We start from the raw sequence: 20,521 nt of genomic DNA, 5'->3' as shown, positions 1-20,521 counted from the left end.
CTTGTTTCTAAGGCCATGGACACTGTTATTTAAAATCACTAAACACTAAAAATGGTTTTCTTGTTCACCGAAACAAAAGGCCTTCTTTGGTCTTCCTTCATTAGGACTTTCCAGGTTAACCGCCCCCCCCCCCCCCCCCTCCTCCCCACCAGAGACGGTACGCATGTACGCGCAGTCATGCAGATGTGCATAGCCACGGATCCAAAAAACACAATAGCAGCTGAGCTCAAAATAGCAAATGCATCAGTCACAACACCCATACTTCGCTGTGTCAAATAGACTAGTATCAATGAAAATGTGAATTTAGCTACCTACATCAAACTGCTAATTACTCCTTTAACCAAAAATGTTTCTTTTTGTTTTGTTTAAAACTCGCAGGGGATAGCACTGCATGGCTCTGGTAGAATGTCTAAACGCAAGATAATAGGCACGTCTTGAAAAACAATACATGTACCAAGAATCAATTAAATGTTATAAAACCAGAGCCCAGCTGCATTTGTTCAAGATCAGATTAATTAGTTGTAGGTCTGTGGGTACGTGAACATATGCCTATTGATTCTGTACGCTTGTTTGCATGGTGACTAAATCGTGCTCTGTTCGTTTTACTTTGTACCTTGTACATTGCGTGTATCATGACTTCTAATAAAGACATACAGATAGGCAAATAGATAAAACAGACAGACAGGAAAGGAGATGCATCGGACGGACAGAGATCAAAGCATTCACACCCAGAAAAATAAAAATATTTTGTCAGCTTTTTTTTAAATTAAAAAAACAATGCAACAAGAATAATTCATGACTTGCAGGACCCCGTGACCCAGCATAATTAACAGACCCAAGGTGAAGGATTAATGTTGGGGGAAAATGCACTTCCGGTTAACAACACGTGTACAAGACACGTGGAAACTTTACTACAACATGGATTGCTTCGCATGGCTGATGTGTGAGTGATCAGTGCACACAAGCCCTGTTCACTGTAACCTTGCGACAGCTACTCACTTTGCAAAAGTAAATCCTCAGTAAAACGTTCTCTCACAAAATTCTCACATACTACACCATGTGGGAAACGTATTTTACCCTTTCCGATTTTTTTTCAGCGCAGAGACAGCGAGAGATTCACAATCACTTTCAGCTGTGGAAAAAACGTGAAGCGATTACATCCCCTTGTTTAAAAACATTACGCAACGGTACATTTGACACGGTTTTCTTATTTCTTTTCAAAAAACATCGGGAGTTTGTTGTCCCCAAACAATTAAAGGGGAAAGTCTAGACTAATAATGGCGGCCACCATGCACTAAGTCCCAAACCTTGCTGCAAGTCGTGAATACAAACAAAAATTATTGCACATATTCACTTTAACATACCAAGCAAAGAACAAACATTACAATCAAGCCAATAAATATAAATAGTCATTTCAACCACTTGATAATCATTCACACGCTGCCAATCTCATTTAACAGGTGCATCCTCTGGATACAACTTCATTTCAGGAACAATTTCACGCATTGGGACAGGTTGTCTCAAAGACACCTTCACAGAGAAAAGATAAGTATGTACCCAGTGATGGTTTGTAAAAGCTAGCGCCATCCGTTTCTCTTCAAGAGGCGTCTTTTTGAGGTTATGGCAGGCTGCGCGCTGCAAAGGATTAAGTTGTTCGTAGTTTTTGCACTGCCTATAAAAATAGCTGAACTTGTCTGGGTCTCGGTTGGGATAGAAATACTCCGCTGGAGTCAAGTAGACCCAGTCTTCGTGCGTAGGAGACAGCTGCTGATTTTCTCGCATATATTTCTTGTACACGTATGACAAAAAATGTGGTCCCGTAGCGTCAAATAACGACCACATGTGAGCAAAGTCTGGCAAAGAATCGACCACCATTTTCATGAACGGATGACCTGGCTGACACGCCATGATAGCATTGATGACAAGCGTGTGTGTGTTGGTGTCTAAGATAGGATGAGCGTAGGGTTCTTGACCAAGGAAGCAAGAGTACTTCCATGCTAGACGATCGAGAGGGCGGAGACTTTCCATGTCCAAGTCAGCATAAACGCCACCAAATTCATACAGCACGATGTAGCGCAGTGCATCGGCTCGCTGAATGTTGTGCGGGTAGTTGTCGTAGGTCTGCAAGAAGGAGGGGTGCCTATCGGAAATGAGATGTCGGGCGCTCTTGTCCGTCCACAGCCAGTACTCCCAGTCAGGGTGGTTCTTTGTCCATGATCTGAAACCAGCATCACAACAACACTGAGTGTTCTTTTCATACACTTCTTCTTCTTCTGCGTTCGTGGGCTGAAACTCCCACGTACGCTTGTGTTTTTGCACGAGTGTATTTTTACGTGTATGACCGTTTTTACCCCGCCATTTAGGCAGCCATACGCCACTTTCGAAGGAAGCATGCTGGGTATTTTCGTGTTTCTATAACCCACCGAACTCTGACATGGATTACAGGTTATTCTCCGTGTGCACTTGGTCTTGTGCTTGCGTGTACACACGAAGGGGGATAAGGCACTAGCAGGTCTGCACATAAGTTGACCTGGGAGATCAGAAAAATCTCCACCTTAACCCACCACGCGCGGCCAGGATTCGAACCCACGACCTTCCGCTTCATACAGTTCAACTGCCCTTTTATGACGCTCCAATTTAAGAATCCCTCCCCCCCCCCCCCCCCCCCTTATCTGTATAATTTTAGGAAGTATGCAGTTGCCCTCAAATGAACTTACAAGATAAACAGGAAAATGCGTCCACTAAAGATGTAAAAAGCATATACAGTGGAACCTAGCCTTGCGACCACCTTTCGAAAACGCCCACTTGTCCACTGCGACCACTCAGGATCCCAGATGACTTTTTTTTCAAGACAATTCACCTTTTCACAGTGACCATCTTATAACAAAATCTTTTCGTTGGTCCTCTGGGTGTTCGTTATAGACAGGTTCAACTGTACAAAAATCACAGAATATTTAACATCACCTACATCAATTTCAAGGTATGATAAAAAACAAAAAAAACATAATTTGTAGCTTTCACAGCACAAGTTTTCAGTGCTTGGCAACTGTTCATCTAATTTTATTTTATCATTTTTGAAGCGGCAATTGCAACAGAATATAATAATAATAATAATAATAATAATAAAGTGTATTTATATTGCGCCTATCCCTTACAAAAAACAAAAATATTTGGCTCTAAGCGCATTACAACATGTGTAGGGACTTGGTACAATCAAGTCTGACAAATGCAATAACACAATATACAGTCGGTCTCTTAGGTAAAACTGGGAAAAGCAGCTTCGACATTTGAACACTGCTACTAGAAGATCCTCTAACAATGCATACTGCTTTACAATCGAAAATTTTATTGTAAATTTTCATTTAATAAATATACCTACCCGAATCACATGTAGCAGTTTACTCAGTCTAAAGTGCTAGGTCTGAAAAGGCTACCCGTCTAAGGGGAGCAACCCCAACTAAAAAAGTGTAAACGTAGCCATGGTAATGACGACGCACCCAGGGAGTTACCTCCCCTCATGCGTACCGCGTCACTACTGCTACTGACCACGTGACCCCTATCATTCGACTCGAAGAATAACATCTCCAAATCATAAGCGGGGTAGGTGGGAGGGACTACGATATGTGATTCGGGTAGGTATATTTATTAAATGAAAATTTACAATAAAATTTTCGATTAAATTACATATTCCTACTCCGAATCACATGTAGCAGATTACTACAACAAGGCGGTGGGAAAGAAAAAGTTCAAACTCACTCTCAAATCCTTGTCAAGAGCTGACCACCTGCCACCATGGCAGGCAAAGCTCTAGATCCATCCTGGCGAAGAGCCGAGATGTCACGCAGGTAAAAATTCATGAAGACATCCTCGGAACGCCAGTATGCGGTGTGTAGCACCTCCTCCAGTCTTCTTGATCGTAACACGGCCAAGGAAGACGCCCAAGCTCGCGTCTCGTGAGCCCGAGCTGATTCCAGAGGAAGGACAGGCTGTGTCCCTCCTTCGTTATGGCGGCTCCACTCGTAAGCATGCTTAATGAGCGCCGACACCCACCGGGCCAGAGTCGTCTTAGTTATATCCTTATGTCTCTCCGTATTGAGAGAAATAAACAAGAGCTTTTGAGCTGCGGATCTAAGTGACTGAGAACGGGCAAGGTAGATGTGAAGAGCTCTAACAAGGCAATTTACTAAGTCTGGGTCATTCGGAGCCAGAATAGTGGACAACGGCCTGACATGGACCAAAGGAGAAGCTCGCTCGGGAGCCTGGTTTTTCGCAAGAAACTCAGGTCGAAACCGCAAAGTAACGGACCCATCTGATTCAAAGGAAATGTCGTCCGAATTACCGGAAAGAGCGTGGATCTCACTGCCCCTTCGTGCCGATGCGAGCAGCAAAAGGAAAAGGGACTTACGTGTAAGATTCGCAAAACTGGCATCTCTGAGAGGTTCAAAATCCGCTGAGCGCAGAAACTCCATGACCAATAAGAGATCCCACTTAGGAACGGGCGTACGAGTCTTGACGTCAGAAAGGGAAGCGCCCTTGATGACTCCAGCAATCACGCCACTAACATCTATAGAGCGACCTAACTGGCGTAGGGTCGCCGAGATGGCCGATCTTCTTACTTTCAACGAGGCAGCTGAAGCTCCCTGCGAGGACATGAAAGCAAGATGGTTCGCCACGTGCATCGTGCGGGGCGCCGTAGCATCCAGCTGATGCTCGTGACACCAGGAAACCCAGGCCCTCCAATGTGACTCATATACGGACGAGGTAGATGCTCTGTGCGAGCGTCCTACCAGGTCCATGGTCAGATCTGATGCCCCTTTGCGCCTCAGAGAAGACCGCACAACCTCCACGCGTGAAGATTCAGCATCTGAGGCTCTGCGTGGAGGCTGCCGGTGTGAGGCTGTACCAGTTCTCCTCGCGTGAGAGCGAGAGGAATAGGAGGGCCCTGGGCGAGTCTCAGCAGGTCCGGGAACCACGGCTGAGACGGCCAAAGAGGAGCGATCAGCAGGAGGGACGGGCCCTCCTGCTCCGCCTTCCTGAGAACTCGCGTGAGCAACTGGAATGGCGGGAACGCGTAAGCCTCCAGGCCTGACCAGGAAATGTCCATCGCGTTCGTCTCCCACGCCTCGGGATCCGGGAATGGTGAGACGAACACTGGTAGTCTCTTCGAGAACCTGGTGGCAAAAAGGTCCACCTGAGGTTTCTGCACAAGAGACCAGAGACGATCCAGCGCTCCGTGAGTGATGGTCCACTCTGTTTGAAGCACTCTGTCGGAGCGGCTGAGCGCGTCCGCCAGAGTGTTCAAGCTTCCGGGCAGGTACCTGGCCGAAAGCCTGATTTGATGCTCTGAACACCAAATCAGGACCTCGCAGGCCCTGGCCGAAAGCGACGGAGACCGCGACCCTCCCTGCTTGTTGATGTAAGCTGCCACTGTCGTGTTGTCTGTAAACAGACGAACATGCTTGGCCTGAAGGGAGGGCCGGAACTTGTCCAGAGCTAGAGCCACGGCTTCTAGCTCCAGCAAGTTGATGTGCTGCATCCTCTGATCTGCCGACCACAGACCTGACGCAGTCAGCCGGTCTGTGTGAGCCCCCCACCCCACCAAGGACGCGTCCGTGAACAGGTCCAAGTCTGGGGCAGGAAGGGCTATCGGCACGCCCCTGCTTACCCACTCCGTGTCCAGCCACGGATGGGTAGCGGATTGGAACCATCCCTGGAGAGGGATGAGGGCATTCCAATCCACCGTGGGAGAGTCCACGAACGGCTTCAGCGCCAGCTGAAAAGGACGTTTGTGGACCCTCCCCAAGGGGACCAGGAGAGCCATGGACTCCATCTGCCCTAAGATGGAGGCCAAAGTCCGCAGGGAAGCCCTCGGGAGAGGCAAAGTGGAGCGTATGCACGCCTGGAGCTTGTCCACCCTCTTCTGAGAAGGTCGGACAGTCCAAGCCACCGTGTCGAAAGACATTCCCAAGTAGGTGAATGTCTGACACGGTGTGAGCTCCGACTTTGATCGGTTGATCGTGAAGCCAAACATGTTGGCCTCCCGAAGAACCGATTGAGTATCCTGCTCGCACCCCGCCTGACTCTGACTCAGGATGAGCCAGTCGTCTAGGTAGGCACGTAGCCGGCCACCCCGCGACCTCACCAGCGCGCAGACCTGTCTCACGACCATGGTGAAGACCCAAGGGGCAAGAGACAGGCCAAAGGGAAGGGCGCGAAACTGGTAAACCTGACCTGCCCACCGGAAACGAAGCCATTTCCGGTCGGCTGGATGCATAAGAACATGAAAATATGCATCCGTCAGGTCGATGGAGGTCGCCCAATCCCCCGGGCGGAGAGAGTCCCTGACCGACGCTGGCGTCTCCATCTTGAACCGTATCTCCCTCAAAAAGGTATTGAGGAACGACAGGTCCAAGACAGGACGCCATGCCCCTGAGGCTTTGGGGACGGCGAAAAGCCGTCCGTAAAACCCGGGGGATCTGTGGTCGAGGACCCTCTCCACTGCGCCCTTCTGCACCAGGGAGTCTATTTCCGACCGAAGGACGGAAATGGCTTCCTGAGAGAAGGGAGGCCTGAACGCCGGCGGACGCCTGACCAGAGGAGCCTTGCCATCTTTCCAGAGAAGACGGAAGCCCGACCTCACGACCCCCACGACCCATTGACTCTGTATAGAGACCAGCCAATGGGAAAGAGCCCGAGAAGGGCCCCCCGCCATCACCAGAGTGGAGGGCGGGGTGGGGGGGAGATCGGGAGCACTTCATTGGGGGTGAGGCTTGCTTCCCGAGCCGCCTCTCCCCCTGCCGGAAGACGGTCGTCTTCTCGAGCCCCGAGAAGAAGAACGTCCACGACCCTTGTCTGCCGGTTTGGGAGGGCCAGCAACCTTAGCCTGCTTCGGCTGAGAAGGCTGAGACTGCTTGGATTGCTTAAGGCTGTGCAGGGAGAAGTCAGAAAACTGCTGGTCCCTGTTCGCCTGAATTTCCTGTCTCCGGGCGTCAAAAATGAGATGCCCGAAGAGGGAACCCTCCAAGACCGGTGAGGCACGCAAAGTGTCCTTGGTTGCCTGCTCCGAGAACTGTGAGTGTGCCAGAAAGAGATCCCGACGACACATGACAGAGTGTGCATAGTGCACGGCGGAAAGTCTCATCTGTTCTTCATTGACCCTCGCAAGAGCGGCCAACAAAGTGGAGACGTCATCCGCATCCTGATCCTCGCTGAGAGAGAAAGGATTCAGCGAATCAGTGAGGGCCCGAGAAAGAGCCCGAATAAGAGTCTCAGCAATGGAGGCAAGCTCCAGCTGCTGACGCCCTGCCTCTTCAGAAGCGATCAGCGTGTTCTCAGACAAGAGCACGCCATCATCCTTCTTGATAGGCTTGGCCAACAAGGCCATCATCTCCGGAGGAACAGTCAAAGATGAACGCGGGAGAGCGAACGAGTCCAACAAGTTCCTGGTAGACTTCTGCAAAACCAAACGTCTATGGGAAGACAGTGCGAATGCAGAAGCCTGAGAAGGCGAAGCCATCCATTGCTGAGCAACCTCCGGAACTGAGCCGTGAGGCACTAGCAGTGGAACCGGAAGTGAAGGAATTCCGCTTCCGGAAGGAGAAGGCTTGGCCAAAACCTGGGAAAGCTGAAAAGCTATGGACGGAGACTCCATAAACCGGAAGTATGAGTCATCCTCCTTCCCAGAGCGAAAATCAGCCATCGTGGACGGAGCAGCCGAAGCGGCAGCCGAAGCGACCGAAGCCCCTTCCGCGAAATATCTCGAAGTGACCTCAGCAGCAGCCTCCAGGGCCACTTTGAGTCTCTCCGGATAACCAACACGTGCAACCTCACTGGCGACGGACTGAAAATCCGAAACATCCTGCGAAGGACCGAAGTCCACGTTGCTGGTAGAAGGGCGGTGAACACCGTAACCGGAAACCGGAAACCCGTCCACACCGACACCATCCGAACTCATGCCCTGACTAGGGTAAGAGTAAGAGGACGGCATGCCCGCAGCCGCCGGAACCGGAACCGCAGTCGAAGCCGCAACCGAAGAGGGAAGCGCTGACTGCCCCGGCCAGGGCTGAGACAACACCTGCCCAAAGGGCTGGTGCTGCCCCCCCGCGACCGCCACCCGAGAGGAAGCGGAAGCGGAAGGAGCAGTAGATCCGGACTGAGCCGGAAAAGTATCAGACGCGACCGCGAAAAGCGGAAGCGCAGACACTGAGGACGGCGGCCGGAAGGCCGAATGCCCGGAGGGCCACGTCCGGTCGACCCCGGAAACGACCCCAGCGGGTGCGTACATCGGGGGACCTATGCTTCCGGCGAGTGCCGGAAGCGCAGCAGACGGAACTGGCTGGTCAACTCCGGAAACGACCCCAGTACGTCGGAGGACCTACGCTTCCGGCGAGTGCCGGAAGCGGCAAAGCCTGAACCAAATGCCGCCATTGCTCATGAACACGATGGTCTTCCGCGAAGCCAAAGTGAGAATGAACAGGGGTTTGCGGGTCGTGAACCCGCCGAAAAGGGCTGTCTCCCAGCAGGGAGCGTCCAGCGGTCTCACGAGGACCTACGGACCAGCCCGACTTACTTGAGTCGCCAACCACAGCGGTAGAAGACGCAGAAGTAACAACCCCCGTCAAGGACAGCGTCACAGCCGGAAGCGGGAAGGAAGCCAACGACGGAACAACGGAAGTCGAAGGCTTAGAACGCACCATCTCTTCTCTCACCAACGTGCGAAGCTCGGGCACCAGCGAAGAAAGCAACGAGGAAACCAGAGACGCCGAATATGCAAGCGGCAGAGAAGGCGAGCGAGAAGTAACGGTACATGTAGGTTGATTAGACTGCCCAGCAACCGACTGGTCATTTGGGGCAGAAATCGGAACCGTCAACACAGTATTGTTAGCCGCGTCGGAAACAACAACCAAAATAGGCTTAGGGACAGAAGAGGAAGACTTAGGTTTAATTTTTCCCTTCACATCAGCCTTGCCGCGCTTTTTATCCCCGTCAGACATGCTGACGAACAAAATGGCGACCAAATTCCAAAATGGCTACCAAAAAATACGTGACCACACGTGGCCGAAAATTTTCTAGTAGCTACTGAAAAATACGTTCAAACTAGTAAAAGGAACGAGCTCACCAACTACCAGTGCAGCGGGTGAAGAGACGGGTGTGTGGGTGCCGGTGGGTGTCTAAGCAAACACCAAACAGCGAACTTCCACTAGAGCCAAAAAATCCACGACCTGCTCTCAAGAAAGCTGAAGTGTCGAATGATAGGGGTCACGTGGTCAGTAGCAGTAGTGACGCGGTACGCATGAGGGGAGGTAACTCCCTGGGTGCGTCGTCATTACCATGGCTACGTTTACACTTTTTTAGTTGGGGTTGCTCCCCTTAGACGGGTAGCCTTTTCAGACCTAGCACTTTAGACTGAGTAAACTGCTACATGTGATTCGGAGTAGGAATATGTAATTTAATATGCATTTATGTATAAATATAGTTAAAGAACATCGAGTTAATAGGAATTAGAAAAGGTTCTTATAATAAAACTATCTAGCGAACGACGAAGAAGAAGAAGAATAAAACTATCAATGTCGATGTGTAACAAGTCATTCAACGTAAATGGCCAGAGAACAACAACAAAGCAATGATGATAAAACAGTTATACTCAATGGCTAATAACGAGGCAGAACTAAATAGTATCGACACAAGATTAAAACAAAACATATTCCTGGAGACACATTTATACATCTATCAAATAATCAATATACAAAATACAGCCCTCGCACACTCGCACACACACGCCAAGGCACGTGTAGTCGCACTCATACACCGCGACAGCTATCGCGCGCACGTACAAGGGAAAAACAGACCCGCACGCCGATTTCAAACACGGAAATAAACAAAGAAACAGGCACATGAAACAGCAACCCGCCCCCAGCCGGCCCACAGCGCGCTACGATGGCAAGTGACCCCTCTCCTCAATGTGGCAGATACTGAACAGGCTAGGGGTTGAAGCATTGCCGGAAGAGGTGTCTATACAAGGACAGAAAAGAAAGAAAGGAAGAAAATAAGATGGAAAGAAAGACAGATGGGTTTAAAAAAAAAGACAAAAAGAATGGATGCAAATCCTCTGGCGTGCATGTTTAGTGGTGATCTTTGACCAAACAATTATTTATCGTTTTAGAACCGAAAACAGTAAAACCTGTCTTAAGACCCTCCATTATAAGACTCCTGTTTTCAGACTTTGTTTACTTAGGACCTTCTCTTCATTACGTCACTAAATTTGCCTACATTATACCTGCTTCCATCTAACTTACTCAGATTTGTTCGGACATTAAAACGGAAGTTTCACTCTTCCATAATATTAATCCTTCACCGAAAAAAAAAAGAGGACAGAATTAAACCACTTACTTCACCCATTCCGTCAGACTGTGGGGAATCTCATCAGACTTCCAAGTCTGATGAATACGCTTGGGCATCCTCGGTGTCCCAGTGACAGGCAAGTTCTCCATGAGAACGATTCCCATCTGCGGCAGTTTGGAATCCTCCTCCGGGAGGGACAGGGAGGAAAAGTAGGCTGCCTCGTCCTCAAACTCACTACTGATAAGGACGTGGAGAAAGACAAGCATGCAGCAGCCGAGCAGCAGCGTGATGAGACTGGCGCACTGCTTGGGCCGATCCCAGGCGCTTGTGCCGCAGCAGACGGGTTTCAGTTTCAGTTGAAACACTGGAAGAATTTAGATTACAGACGCGGATTCAGTCACAGTGATATTTTTTTTTACATGGTAACAAACCCAGTCCACCATGAAAATATAGATCTACAAATAGTTTAAACACAGTAAAGTCAGGAAACTGTTGGCATGCAAGACGATACCAAAATAAACTTACCTCTGTGAGACTTCAAGGTCAGAGGAAACGGTAAGGGGTGTGGGGTTGGGAGCTTTTTTTCTTGTTTTTTTGTCCTGGTAAATTCTTCATGCTATAAACCTTATCCTCCTGTCTGCCAAAAACGTATAATTTATTGTTTAATATATTCCTGAACAGCAAGGCTGTTTACCCAACAGTGTTCTATCTGATCTCAAAGAGGCAAAGCTGCAGGTCTACTGTACTCACCATTTGGGCATCACCTTCATGTGGCCATTTTTGTGTGTACATTGTATTTCTACCACATGAAAATACAACCTTCACGATATTAGACGTTCTTCTTTTACAGTCGGATCTGCTTATAAGAAAGTCGAGGGGACATTGCTTTCTTCTATTTGAGCAGCTGGGATAATTATAAGAAAATATTTTGAGTGTGCTTTCGTATAACCGTGTCAAAATGAAAAGGGTAACTCAAAATAGATTACTTTCTCTCAGATATGTTTCTATACATAACTAAGATCATAGAACATTCATAAAGGTTCTAAAATTGTCTATTTTCACTGTGCTTTGTTTAACATTTCAGAGAGAGAGAGATAGATAGAGAGAGAGAGAGAGAGAGAGAGAGAGAGAGAGAGAGATGCATGTGTGTGCGCTCAGAAGTACCTGTGTTTTTGGTTTTTTTACTGTCTGTCATACTGCCCCCCCCCCCCCCAAAGAAATAATAATAATAAAAAAAAGAAGCTAAATGCAATCAGAAAATGTGGAAAAAGTTAGAGACCACAATAAACAAGAAAAGAAAAAATGAACAAACAAACAAAAACAAAGGAAAAACAAACAAACAATAACAAACACACATGCATAAACAGGCAAAAAACATATAAACAATCAAACAGACAATTAAACAAACAAGCTATATTCAATCAAATGAAAAGGTATATAGATAAAATAAATGTTGAACAAGATAAAGAGAGCAATGTAGCCATAGTGGCAATAACCCTATATATATATCAAGAGCAAGGACTCCAAAATTCAACACTATTAAGGATTATCCTTATAGAATTGGTGCAAGCTTATGTAATTAAAGATGGTACAGGTAGAGCCTTCAGACACACACCCGCTAGACACTGTCACAGGCTCTCACAGGCGCATGCATGCACGCATACACAAAACACACTTAGACACATGCACACACAGAGACACACAGAGACACACACTCTCACTCTGACTTGGTTCACGAGCTAAGAAGGGGACACAACTTCAGGCAAAATACAAATTGTCACATACAACAAACACACTTGACTAATACAACACTCAGTATCATGCAATCTTATTCTAACGAGCAGTTAGGTAAACCTCAGTATGCAACTCAAAACTAGGGAAGCAAGGATGCACTTATGCCCCAAACCTTAATCATTTTCTCCCCACTCAGTGTCAAACTCAAAGAAAAAGGAAAGAGAGACTCGACTCAGGGCCATTTAGAGAAGGAAAAAAACCCATCATTATTGTGGGAAAGAAAAGAATTAACAAAATTAGCAAATATATAAGCATGGGAATGTTCATACATGTATGAATTAAAAAAGAAAGAAGAAACAAAACGACAACAACAACAAAGAAAAAGAAGATGAATAAAAACATTTTTTAAAGTTACTGGACCTGTCAAGTTCAGGTGCATGGAGCGCCTAGGGCTTTCATTCATGTCAAGTTTCATTGACGTTCTTTCATGCAAGGAATCAAAAACTGCAAATTAGTTACGTATTAATTTTGGACTGCCTCCAGGCAGGAATGTCAGTCGCCTTTGACCAGGTACACATCAAGTCCCGTACGTGAACTAATTACATCAAAAGCCTACATGGAAGTCTATTAGTCTCGGCGAGAGGTAGATCGAATTCTTTTTCTTTTGGGTACTTTATGTCAAGACATTGTGTGTGATTACGTAAGAAAATGGTAAAAGATGGTATGTGGCGGGCCCATTTTGACATACCGCACACAGCGTTGAGCCGCAGAACGTGTTCACGAGAAATGTTAATTACATTTTGGTGGGAGATGTGAACTTGCAAACCGCATACAGTTTTGTTTGGCTGGCAACATGAAAGGTATGTGAAGGCATCAGTGAGAAAGTTGTGTAAAGCTTTTGACTGTTTATATCGTAATCTGCGACAACAAGACAAATTGTTGCTTCAGCAATGCTGTGACCCAAGTGACCCCCGCACTGTCCCTTTGCAAAAAAGGCAAAGCCACACACATAAACGTTAGGGCCCCGTGATGGAAAATCCCAAACAGAATAGCCTAAAAAGGGTAGTGAAAGGTAAGGAAGGAAAAATAAACACACTAGAACAATAAATGCAGCAATCGTCTTGTTCAAGAAAAGCCTCTGTTATCATGCAACTACGGTTACAGTTCTTAAGGGTTACGTGCCCAAGATTCTTTTACCTCTGCCTCTCCAATGCATCTTGTATCACTGTGAAACATGCACATAATTATAATCGACTGTTATGGACATAGATATCAAAGTAAAATTGGCAAGTGATACAGGCGTAGAACCCCCCCCCCCCCCCTTTCAGACCTTGAATTTTCAGATCTTCTATTCATAACCTCTGTAAATTTGCTTCCATTGTACAGGGGTGGGACTCTCTGGTGAAGAAAAAAGAGGAAATCCCTTTTTTCTACGGGGGTTCCCCCAAAATTTGTTTAAATGTTACATTAAAATCTGTGCAATCTGGTGCATTCTGAGACTAAAATTCAACTCGTTTGGATCAGGTTAAAAAGACATTCGATCCCCCCCCCCCAAAAAAAAAAACAACACACAAAAAAACACACACACACAAAAAAACCACCTTTCACACAACAATGGTAACATTGTAATAGTGCATACTTACATAATGAACCATGTATCCATAATCTAATACTGGCAATAGTATGATTCAATGCATTGAAGCTCAAAATGACTATTAGTTATCAGGAGTTTTTAGTCAGCACAATTTAACTCTCAAGCCTCCAGTGTTCTGTTCCATCTTCACTTCTCTCCATATCATTCACTGAGTCAACAAGTTATAGATACTGTGATGAAATGGGACACGAAAAAATAGATAACTCCAGCGGAATTCGTAAGTTGTGTCCGCGGAAATCCGCAGATTCGCGGAAAAGTCCCACCCCTGATTGTAAGACTCTCTCCCTTTTTCCCCTGATTTTCTCATATTTCTGGAGGTCTTATACTGTTATAGGGGGGGGGGGGGGGGGGGGGGGGGGAGGGGTTCTAACGTACCACCCACAATGATGTGGGAAACAAAATATACTGGCAAAAAAGTAGATAGTGCTATGTACAGTGGAACTCCCCTTTTCAGACCCCCACAAATCTGAGAAAATCAGGTCTTAAAAAGGAGGGAGTCTTAAAATGGGGGTAAATTTATAGAGATTAAGAACAAAAAGTCTGAAAAAACAGGGTCTTAAAAAGGAGGGAGTCTTAAAGGGGGTTCCACTGTATATGACAGCTGCAATTATTTTCTCCAAACTTGCAGCAATTTGCAAGACACCTGGTAATGAGTTGGACTTCAAACACACAAAAACCAGCACAATATTTACAACTGAGAAACAAAGGCTGATGGGGTCTATGTCGACCAAAAGAGTGGGATTCCCTGTAGGAGGAGTTCCTGTAGGGGGATTGCCTGTTTACAGGGAACCCCACAGGTTGGAGTTTTTCAATAAAACTTGCAAACCATACTCAAATTTCTAAGAATTATCAAAAAGGATCGAAAAACATCAAATTCTACTGATGTTGCCAAGCATCACGTGACTTTCAGCGATATCAGCGAAACACTACAGGAACTAGACCCTGTGGTATTCCCTGTATACAAGGAATCCCCCCTACAGGAACTCCACCTACAGGGCATCCCACTCTTTTGGTCGACATAGACCCCATCAGCGAAACTAAGGATGATGCACTGTGTGATTTTTAATTTTGTACATCCACAAACATATATGTAATGACATGTTTACAGACACTTAATATTTCAATCTAAATCTCCTCAATACACTACCCAGACTACACGTATATATGACCATACAGTAAAAAGTTAAATGCGCAATTGTTCTCTTTCAAGCGATAATGTACACCACAACAAAAATCGGTCTATGCCTTGAGAAACAAAAGAATGATCACAAAAGGTGCATGAGTTGATGCACAAAGCCACCTTAGCTGCCATATTTGGGAATTAATTTACCTCCCTTGTAAATCTCGGAACGCTCCTGACTAACTTTGAGTAGGGGGTAGGGAGGGAGGGCTGTCGCTGTGCTACGCTCAGAGTCTTTTCGATCCTAACTTTGCTCTTTTTAACCCTTAAGGAAACCAATTGAGCGGCCGGCTTATTACAGATAGACATACTGGATAATTCCCACTAGCCTGACAAAGGCACAAAACACAGCCAGGCTGTTGCGTTTTAATAATGTCGCATGTCAAAACTGGAGGATGCTCCTACCTAGCTCAAGTAAAAACCTTGATAGACCTGTATGCTGGTACACATGATTGCTGCATAGGAAGGGAGGTGTATTTAAAAACTGTTCAACATGATACAAAGTTAAATTGCCAGTGAAGAATATAAATTGTTACACACTCAAATCAAACTGCTTACTTTGTTGAGCAAGATGTTTATGATGATGAACTGGGCAGCTTTTCTGGTCCAAAGGTGATCACAAGCACTTCTCTCTACAGGAGCAACATGCAGTTCTGCAGCAAAGTCAAAATAGTACCTTCAAGTAAGTTTAAAACTCTCTCTCTCTCTCTCTCTCTCTCTCTCTCTCTCTCTCTCTCTCTCTCTCTCTATATATATATATATATATATATATATACACTAGAGGAATACCCGGCTTCGCCGGGGTGAATCGCGAGACAGAGACAGACAGCATGGCGGTTCACCACAATCACCTTTGAAGGCGGAAGTCCTGTCAAACGGGATTGAGAATTTTAGAGCTTATTTCTAAGCCCTATATTATCTGTTATGGCTTCTCAAATGCCAGAACATACAGACAGACAAAAGCCGCCAGACCCCATCACAAACAGAACTCTACAATCCACAGGTGTTGCCTCCACACACACACACACACACACACACAGAAGCCGTATATATCTATCTATATATATAAATATATAGAGATAGATGACAGTGGATTTTTCGATAAATAGATTCGACCTTTGCACTTTTACAGTGAGGACAACTTACGGGTACATGCAAGGAAAGCCCACAACTTCTAAGGCGAACAACTCTGTAGGGTCTGCTGTGAAGGGCGATGGTAGTCTCCCTGTCATACTCGAACCCCTTTGAATGAACTTTGTCCCCAAAGTTCCGAACCATGGACCCGCCAAGCTTAGGTCCCTCCCAGGTGGAATGGGAACAGCACAAAAATGATTCAGTGGCCTGAACATTTCATGTAGAGTCCCATCGCTGTCGACGACGCCAAATGTAACCGAGTGCCGAAACACCACAATCACCTTTGAAGGCGAAGTCCACTCAAACGGGATTGAGAATAACTGTTATGGCTTCTCAAAGGAAGGCCTGAACATACAGACACACCAAAGCCGCCAGACCACATCACAAACAGAACTCTACAATCCACAGGTGTTGCCCACACACACACACACACACACACACACACACACACACACACACACACACACAGAAGCCGTATATATATATATATATATATGTATATCTATATATCTATAAATATATAGAGATAGATGACAGTGTATTTTTCGCATGGCTATAAATTGATTCGACCTTTTCACTTTTACAGTAAGGACAACTTACGGGTGCAAGGAAAGTGTTCTGGACAGTGCAGTGACATTCTAAAAATAGTAACGTAGTAACGGGAATATGGATTGATGCCACACGAAGGAAGGGAGATAAACGCTGAAAACACTGGAGAAGATAAGGAAGAGTTACTGGGAATGGATCCAGAGAAAAACCAAAATCGGTTCAGCGCTGCGCGCTGAGAGCACGTGTTGAAATATCTCATCGAGCAGGTTGTGTCCGGGGTGTAGCTGAATATGGCCACCACATTTGAAAAAGATCCATCGAGAACCTTGGGCGTGCATTGCGGACACACACACACACACACACACAGACACAACTCACAAGTTGTATATATATATAGATAATATATATTCAAAATAACATGTATACATTTATATTTACAGACTCACTGAAAAACAAGCTCACAGACAGACAGTCTGACAGACAGACAGACAGAGACGCACACACATGGGAGCAAAACATCTAAAATATCACTCGGTTAACACTGGATTCAACCTCTGCACAACAATAACACTCAGACACATAATCACAATCATTTTTAGGCATGTAATTGGCCTTCCACAAGTTCAAGGATTGTAATCTTAAGCAAGTTAAGGCCCACTTGCGGTGGTGACTTGGAATTTATTGATGAATATTATCTGAAAATGGCACAGTGCCTTTCAGTTTTACATAATTATTCTTTAAAAACAATTACCACTTTATGCAGAGAGAGCACCCAGGCTGTTCATTTTTGGTATGTGACCAAGTGGAGGGATGGTCTTATTCCATGTAAAATCCTGACCAAATCTGAGACAGTCGGGTGATTTTTTTCCACGAGACGAATTGAGTGGGCCTTAATTTATAACTATGAAGCCAATTTGTCAACAACCAACACAGAAGGTTGAAACTTATGAAAAGAAGCTTAATTTGTGCTTCAAGAGTGTACACTAGTGTCTGGCGATGACATATATTGGAGGGTGAACTAAATTAATATTTATTGTGATGAATTATAATCAATGATCGAGTGACTGCTGAACAGAAGTACAGTAGTGCATTCCCTGTGTACAAGAAAAACACATACATTCAGGAAGTGCACTTACTCAATATATATTCACAAATTCTCTAGACAAGCAGTGGAAACAAAATTAATTCATGTTCGAGGTGGACTTGAACCTTTTATTCTAAAAGAAAGCATAAATGAAAGCTAAACACAAACAAAAACATAGAAAGAAAAGAGAAAACAAAACAATTACAGAAAAAAATCTTAGAGCAGGCAAATACTTAAGCCAACCCACAGGCCGTATATCTATGATATGATATGACATGATGTATGATAATTGATATGATATGAAATACACCCACTAAATTAATTTGGCCCCTTCTGTCTTTGTGAGGGTACGTGGGGTTCCTGCCACGACAGTTACCACGTACGATACCTCACAGTAAACTGACCACAGACACTGGGATAAATAATTAACTCCGCTACGACGAACGAGTAAACGAATCAATATATCTGTAGTGTGTGCGCCGAAGTATTGGTCTGTTCGTGGCTGGATCTGCAGAAAAAACAACTCAGCATCGACTGTACATAAATATCACTGCATGGAGCGTTGAACTTGCTACTCGTACCGTTAGAAATTCAGAGCACTTCACACCCACAGTTACAACTGATGCAATGAGTTAACTGCATGTCAATCAAGAAACATGTACATGTCCGGAAACCAAGTACGTGATCCAGTCATTCAGCGGATAGATCTATGAAAACCCTTGTTGATGTCATGTGTGAATGCAGTTCTACCATCTAAGGGAAGTAACTACCGTTGTCAAGTAGTTTAGTTTCTCATCGGTTACGCCCCTTCCACTGCGCAAGTGTGTTCTCGCATAACACAACAGAAAGAATAAGAAAACAACAGAAGACATTTAATGACTTATCGCAAAGGAAAAACTCTCATATTATTAATAGCAGTGTCCCATGCCAAAAGGTGATTGCTGCTGGTAATCATGCTGTCATGTACATTGCTTTTTGGGTGTGATTGTTAGGGCTTAGTGTGGCCGGGCTGTCTCTGAATATGCAAGGGAAGTGTATCAATAAAGTGCTGTTCACATGGCAGACTTGCAATCAACTTGTGATCAACTTTAGTCGTTTGAAAATCGCTCCCGAGTCGTTGAGGCCGAATCGGTAAAGAGTCTGCCATGTGAACAGCCCCAGCCACTTGCGCCAGACTCCAAAACCCAGTTGAGCACTGCCAGATTCGCCAGCGACTCACCCCAGACTTTTCTTATCGCGCTTACTGATTGGTTAGCTCTAGCCACTGAGTTATATATAGACGTATACATGTCTGTGGCTCAAGCTTTCCCTTCACTGAAAAACAACGAGGACGACCGGACAATCCCGAAAGGCTAAGTCTGGCGTGCATTACTGCTTAAAACTAGTTTGCGAGTTTGTGTTCACATGGGCAGCAATTTTGATTTATTTGACTTGCTGCCGACTAAAATCGCTTGAAAGTTGATCACAAGTTGTTTCCAAGTCTGCCATGTGAACAGCACTTAAGGCAAAGAAATCACTCACACACACTTCTCCAAGAAAACACAAATAACACAAGTGGTATGGAAACAGGTACTGTATTGTTGACATCTGTTACATGATAGTAAAGCACATAAAAAGTTCTGCATGGTCACAGAAAATGTACACACTGCAGGTACATTTCATACAAAATAGCAGGTTAATTATAACAACTGAAATTAAGAAAAGCAGTCATCGTCAGTTGTGATAAACAATCAACTTTTGCACTATATACATACCCATGCATACTTACAAATTAAACTGTACAAAACAATTGGCGAAGAGTTATGAAGAAAAAAATGTACACACATGAAATGTGCATGGTCACAATTGTCAAACTGTAACAAATTAAAAAGGCATGGGGCAACAGCTAACAAAAAATATGTGAACAAACAAATTAACAAAACAGTTTCAACTTTAAAAAAAACCACATGACTAAAATTTAAAATGTGAAGATCCTCTACTATGATCATCCGCCTCATAGAGTGGTACCTGTGATGAGACGATCCACCCGTAAGACCAGCCAAAAGTGTCCTTAAAATTACTGCAGGTGGCCTTTCATGAGAACGATTCTTTCGTTCAGTTAATAGGCTTAGGGACAACACAGTGTCCCTTTATTGGAGGTGTCCTCTCATCAGAGGGGCCTCACATTACGGGTACCACTGTATTTGACTCAAAAAGATGTTAAGATTTTAACATGATAAATTTATAGCGGAGGAAGTGCAGAGGAAGCAGACCAGCAACACTGTGTGTTGAAAAAAGTAAAAGATATTTTTTTCAAAGAGGGAAAGAGCGAGAGAGAGAGAGAGAGAGAGAGAGAGAGAGAGAGAGAGAGAGAGAGAGAGAGAGAGAGAGAGAGAGAGAGAGAGAGAGAGAGAGAGAGAGAGAGAGTCGTACAATCATAACCCTCACATCAGAGTATATTTTGACATATAAAACAACCTAATAAGGGGGTCTCAGTCCTTCCATACAAACAGCTTGCTAGTTAAGAATGCAGAGACGCGCAGAGCATAACGAATGCACAAACATAGCGAAACACATAAATCATGAGATAGAATGTTGCTCCGTTTACAAATGTATACACAAACACACCAGCACACGCACACACATACCTGTGCACACACACACACCTACACACACAAACAAACAGCTCAGAACAGTACTGTTTATATTCATGCAAGCACCTGTGTTATGTTAGCCATATACAGACACTAACACACATGTTCATGCAAACCTAGAAAATGCACATCAGTTTCAGATTTACACATCTATTTGTGCACACAATACTTAACATTCCCTTACACACACACACACAACTTGATCCAACAAT

The 20,521-nt window shown here is 45.1% G+C and overlaps 1 protein-coding gene across 4 annotated transcripts; it reads right to left on the bottom strand.

Moving 5' to 3' along the window:
• Window positions 1–1,097: 1,097 nt before the first annotated feature.
• Window positions 1,098–18,409, bottom strand: LOC138980931 (uncharacterized). 4 transcript variants are annotated; one of them, XM_070353786.1, is made up of 5 exons: window positions 18,258–18,409; window positions 15,468–15,562; window positions 13,273–13,300; window positions 10,390–10,705; window positions 1,098–2,218 (listed from the first exon to the last, which is right to left on the bottom strand). In XM_070353786.1, exons 3-5 carry the CDS (start codon window positions 13,289–13,291, stop codon window positions 1,450–1,452), a joined length of 1,104 nt encoding a protein of 367 aa, XP_070209887.1. In that variant the 5' UTR covers window positions 13,292–13,300; window positions 15,468–15,562; window positions 18,258–18,409; the 3' UTR covers window positions 1,098–1,449. The 4 variants fall into 4 exon arrangements, with proteins under 4 accessions (XP_070209887.1, XP_070209888.1, XP_070209889.1 ...); XM_070353787.1 differs by lacking the exon at window positions 18,258–18,409 and adding an exon at window positions 17,991–18,145; XM_070353788.1 differs by lacking the exon at window positions 13,273–13,300.
• Between the last annotated feature and the right edge of the window lie 2,112 nt (window positions 18,410–20,521).

The sequence above is a fragment of the Littorina saxatilis genome, linkage group LG1, assembly GCF_037325665.1.
Source record: "Littorina saxatilis isolate snail1 linkage group LG1, US_GU_Lsax_2.0, whole genome shotgun sequence".
Lineage (NCBI taxonomy): Eukaryota > Metazoa > Mollusca > Gastropoda > Littorinimorpha > Littorinidae > Littorina > Littorina saxatilis.
The sequence above is the reverse complement of the archived record's forward strand: the minus strand, read 5'-3'. Positions and strand labels throughout refer to the sequence as shown.

Bases quoted from the DNA above. Each gene is read 5' to 3' on its own strand.
- LOC138980931 (XM_070353786.1), bottom strand. The intron at 2,219-10,389 runs GTAAGTGGTTTA...TGCTGGTTTCAG, and splicing joins AGTCTGACGGAATGGGTGAA to ATCATGGACAAAGAACCACC.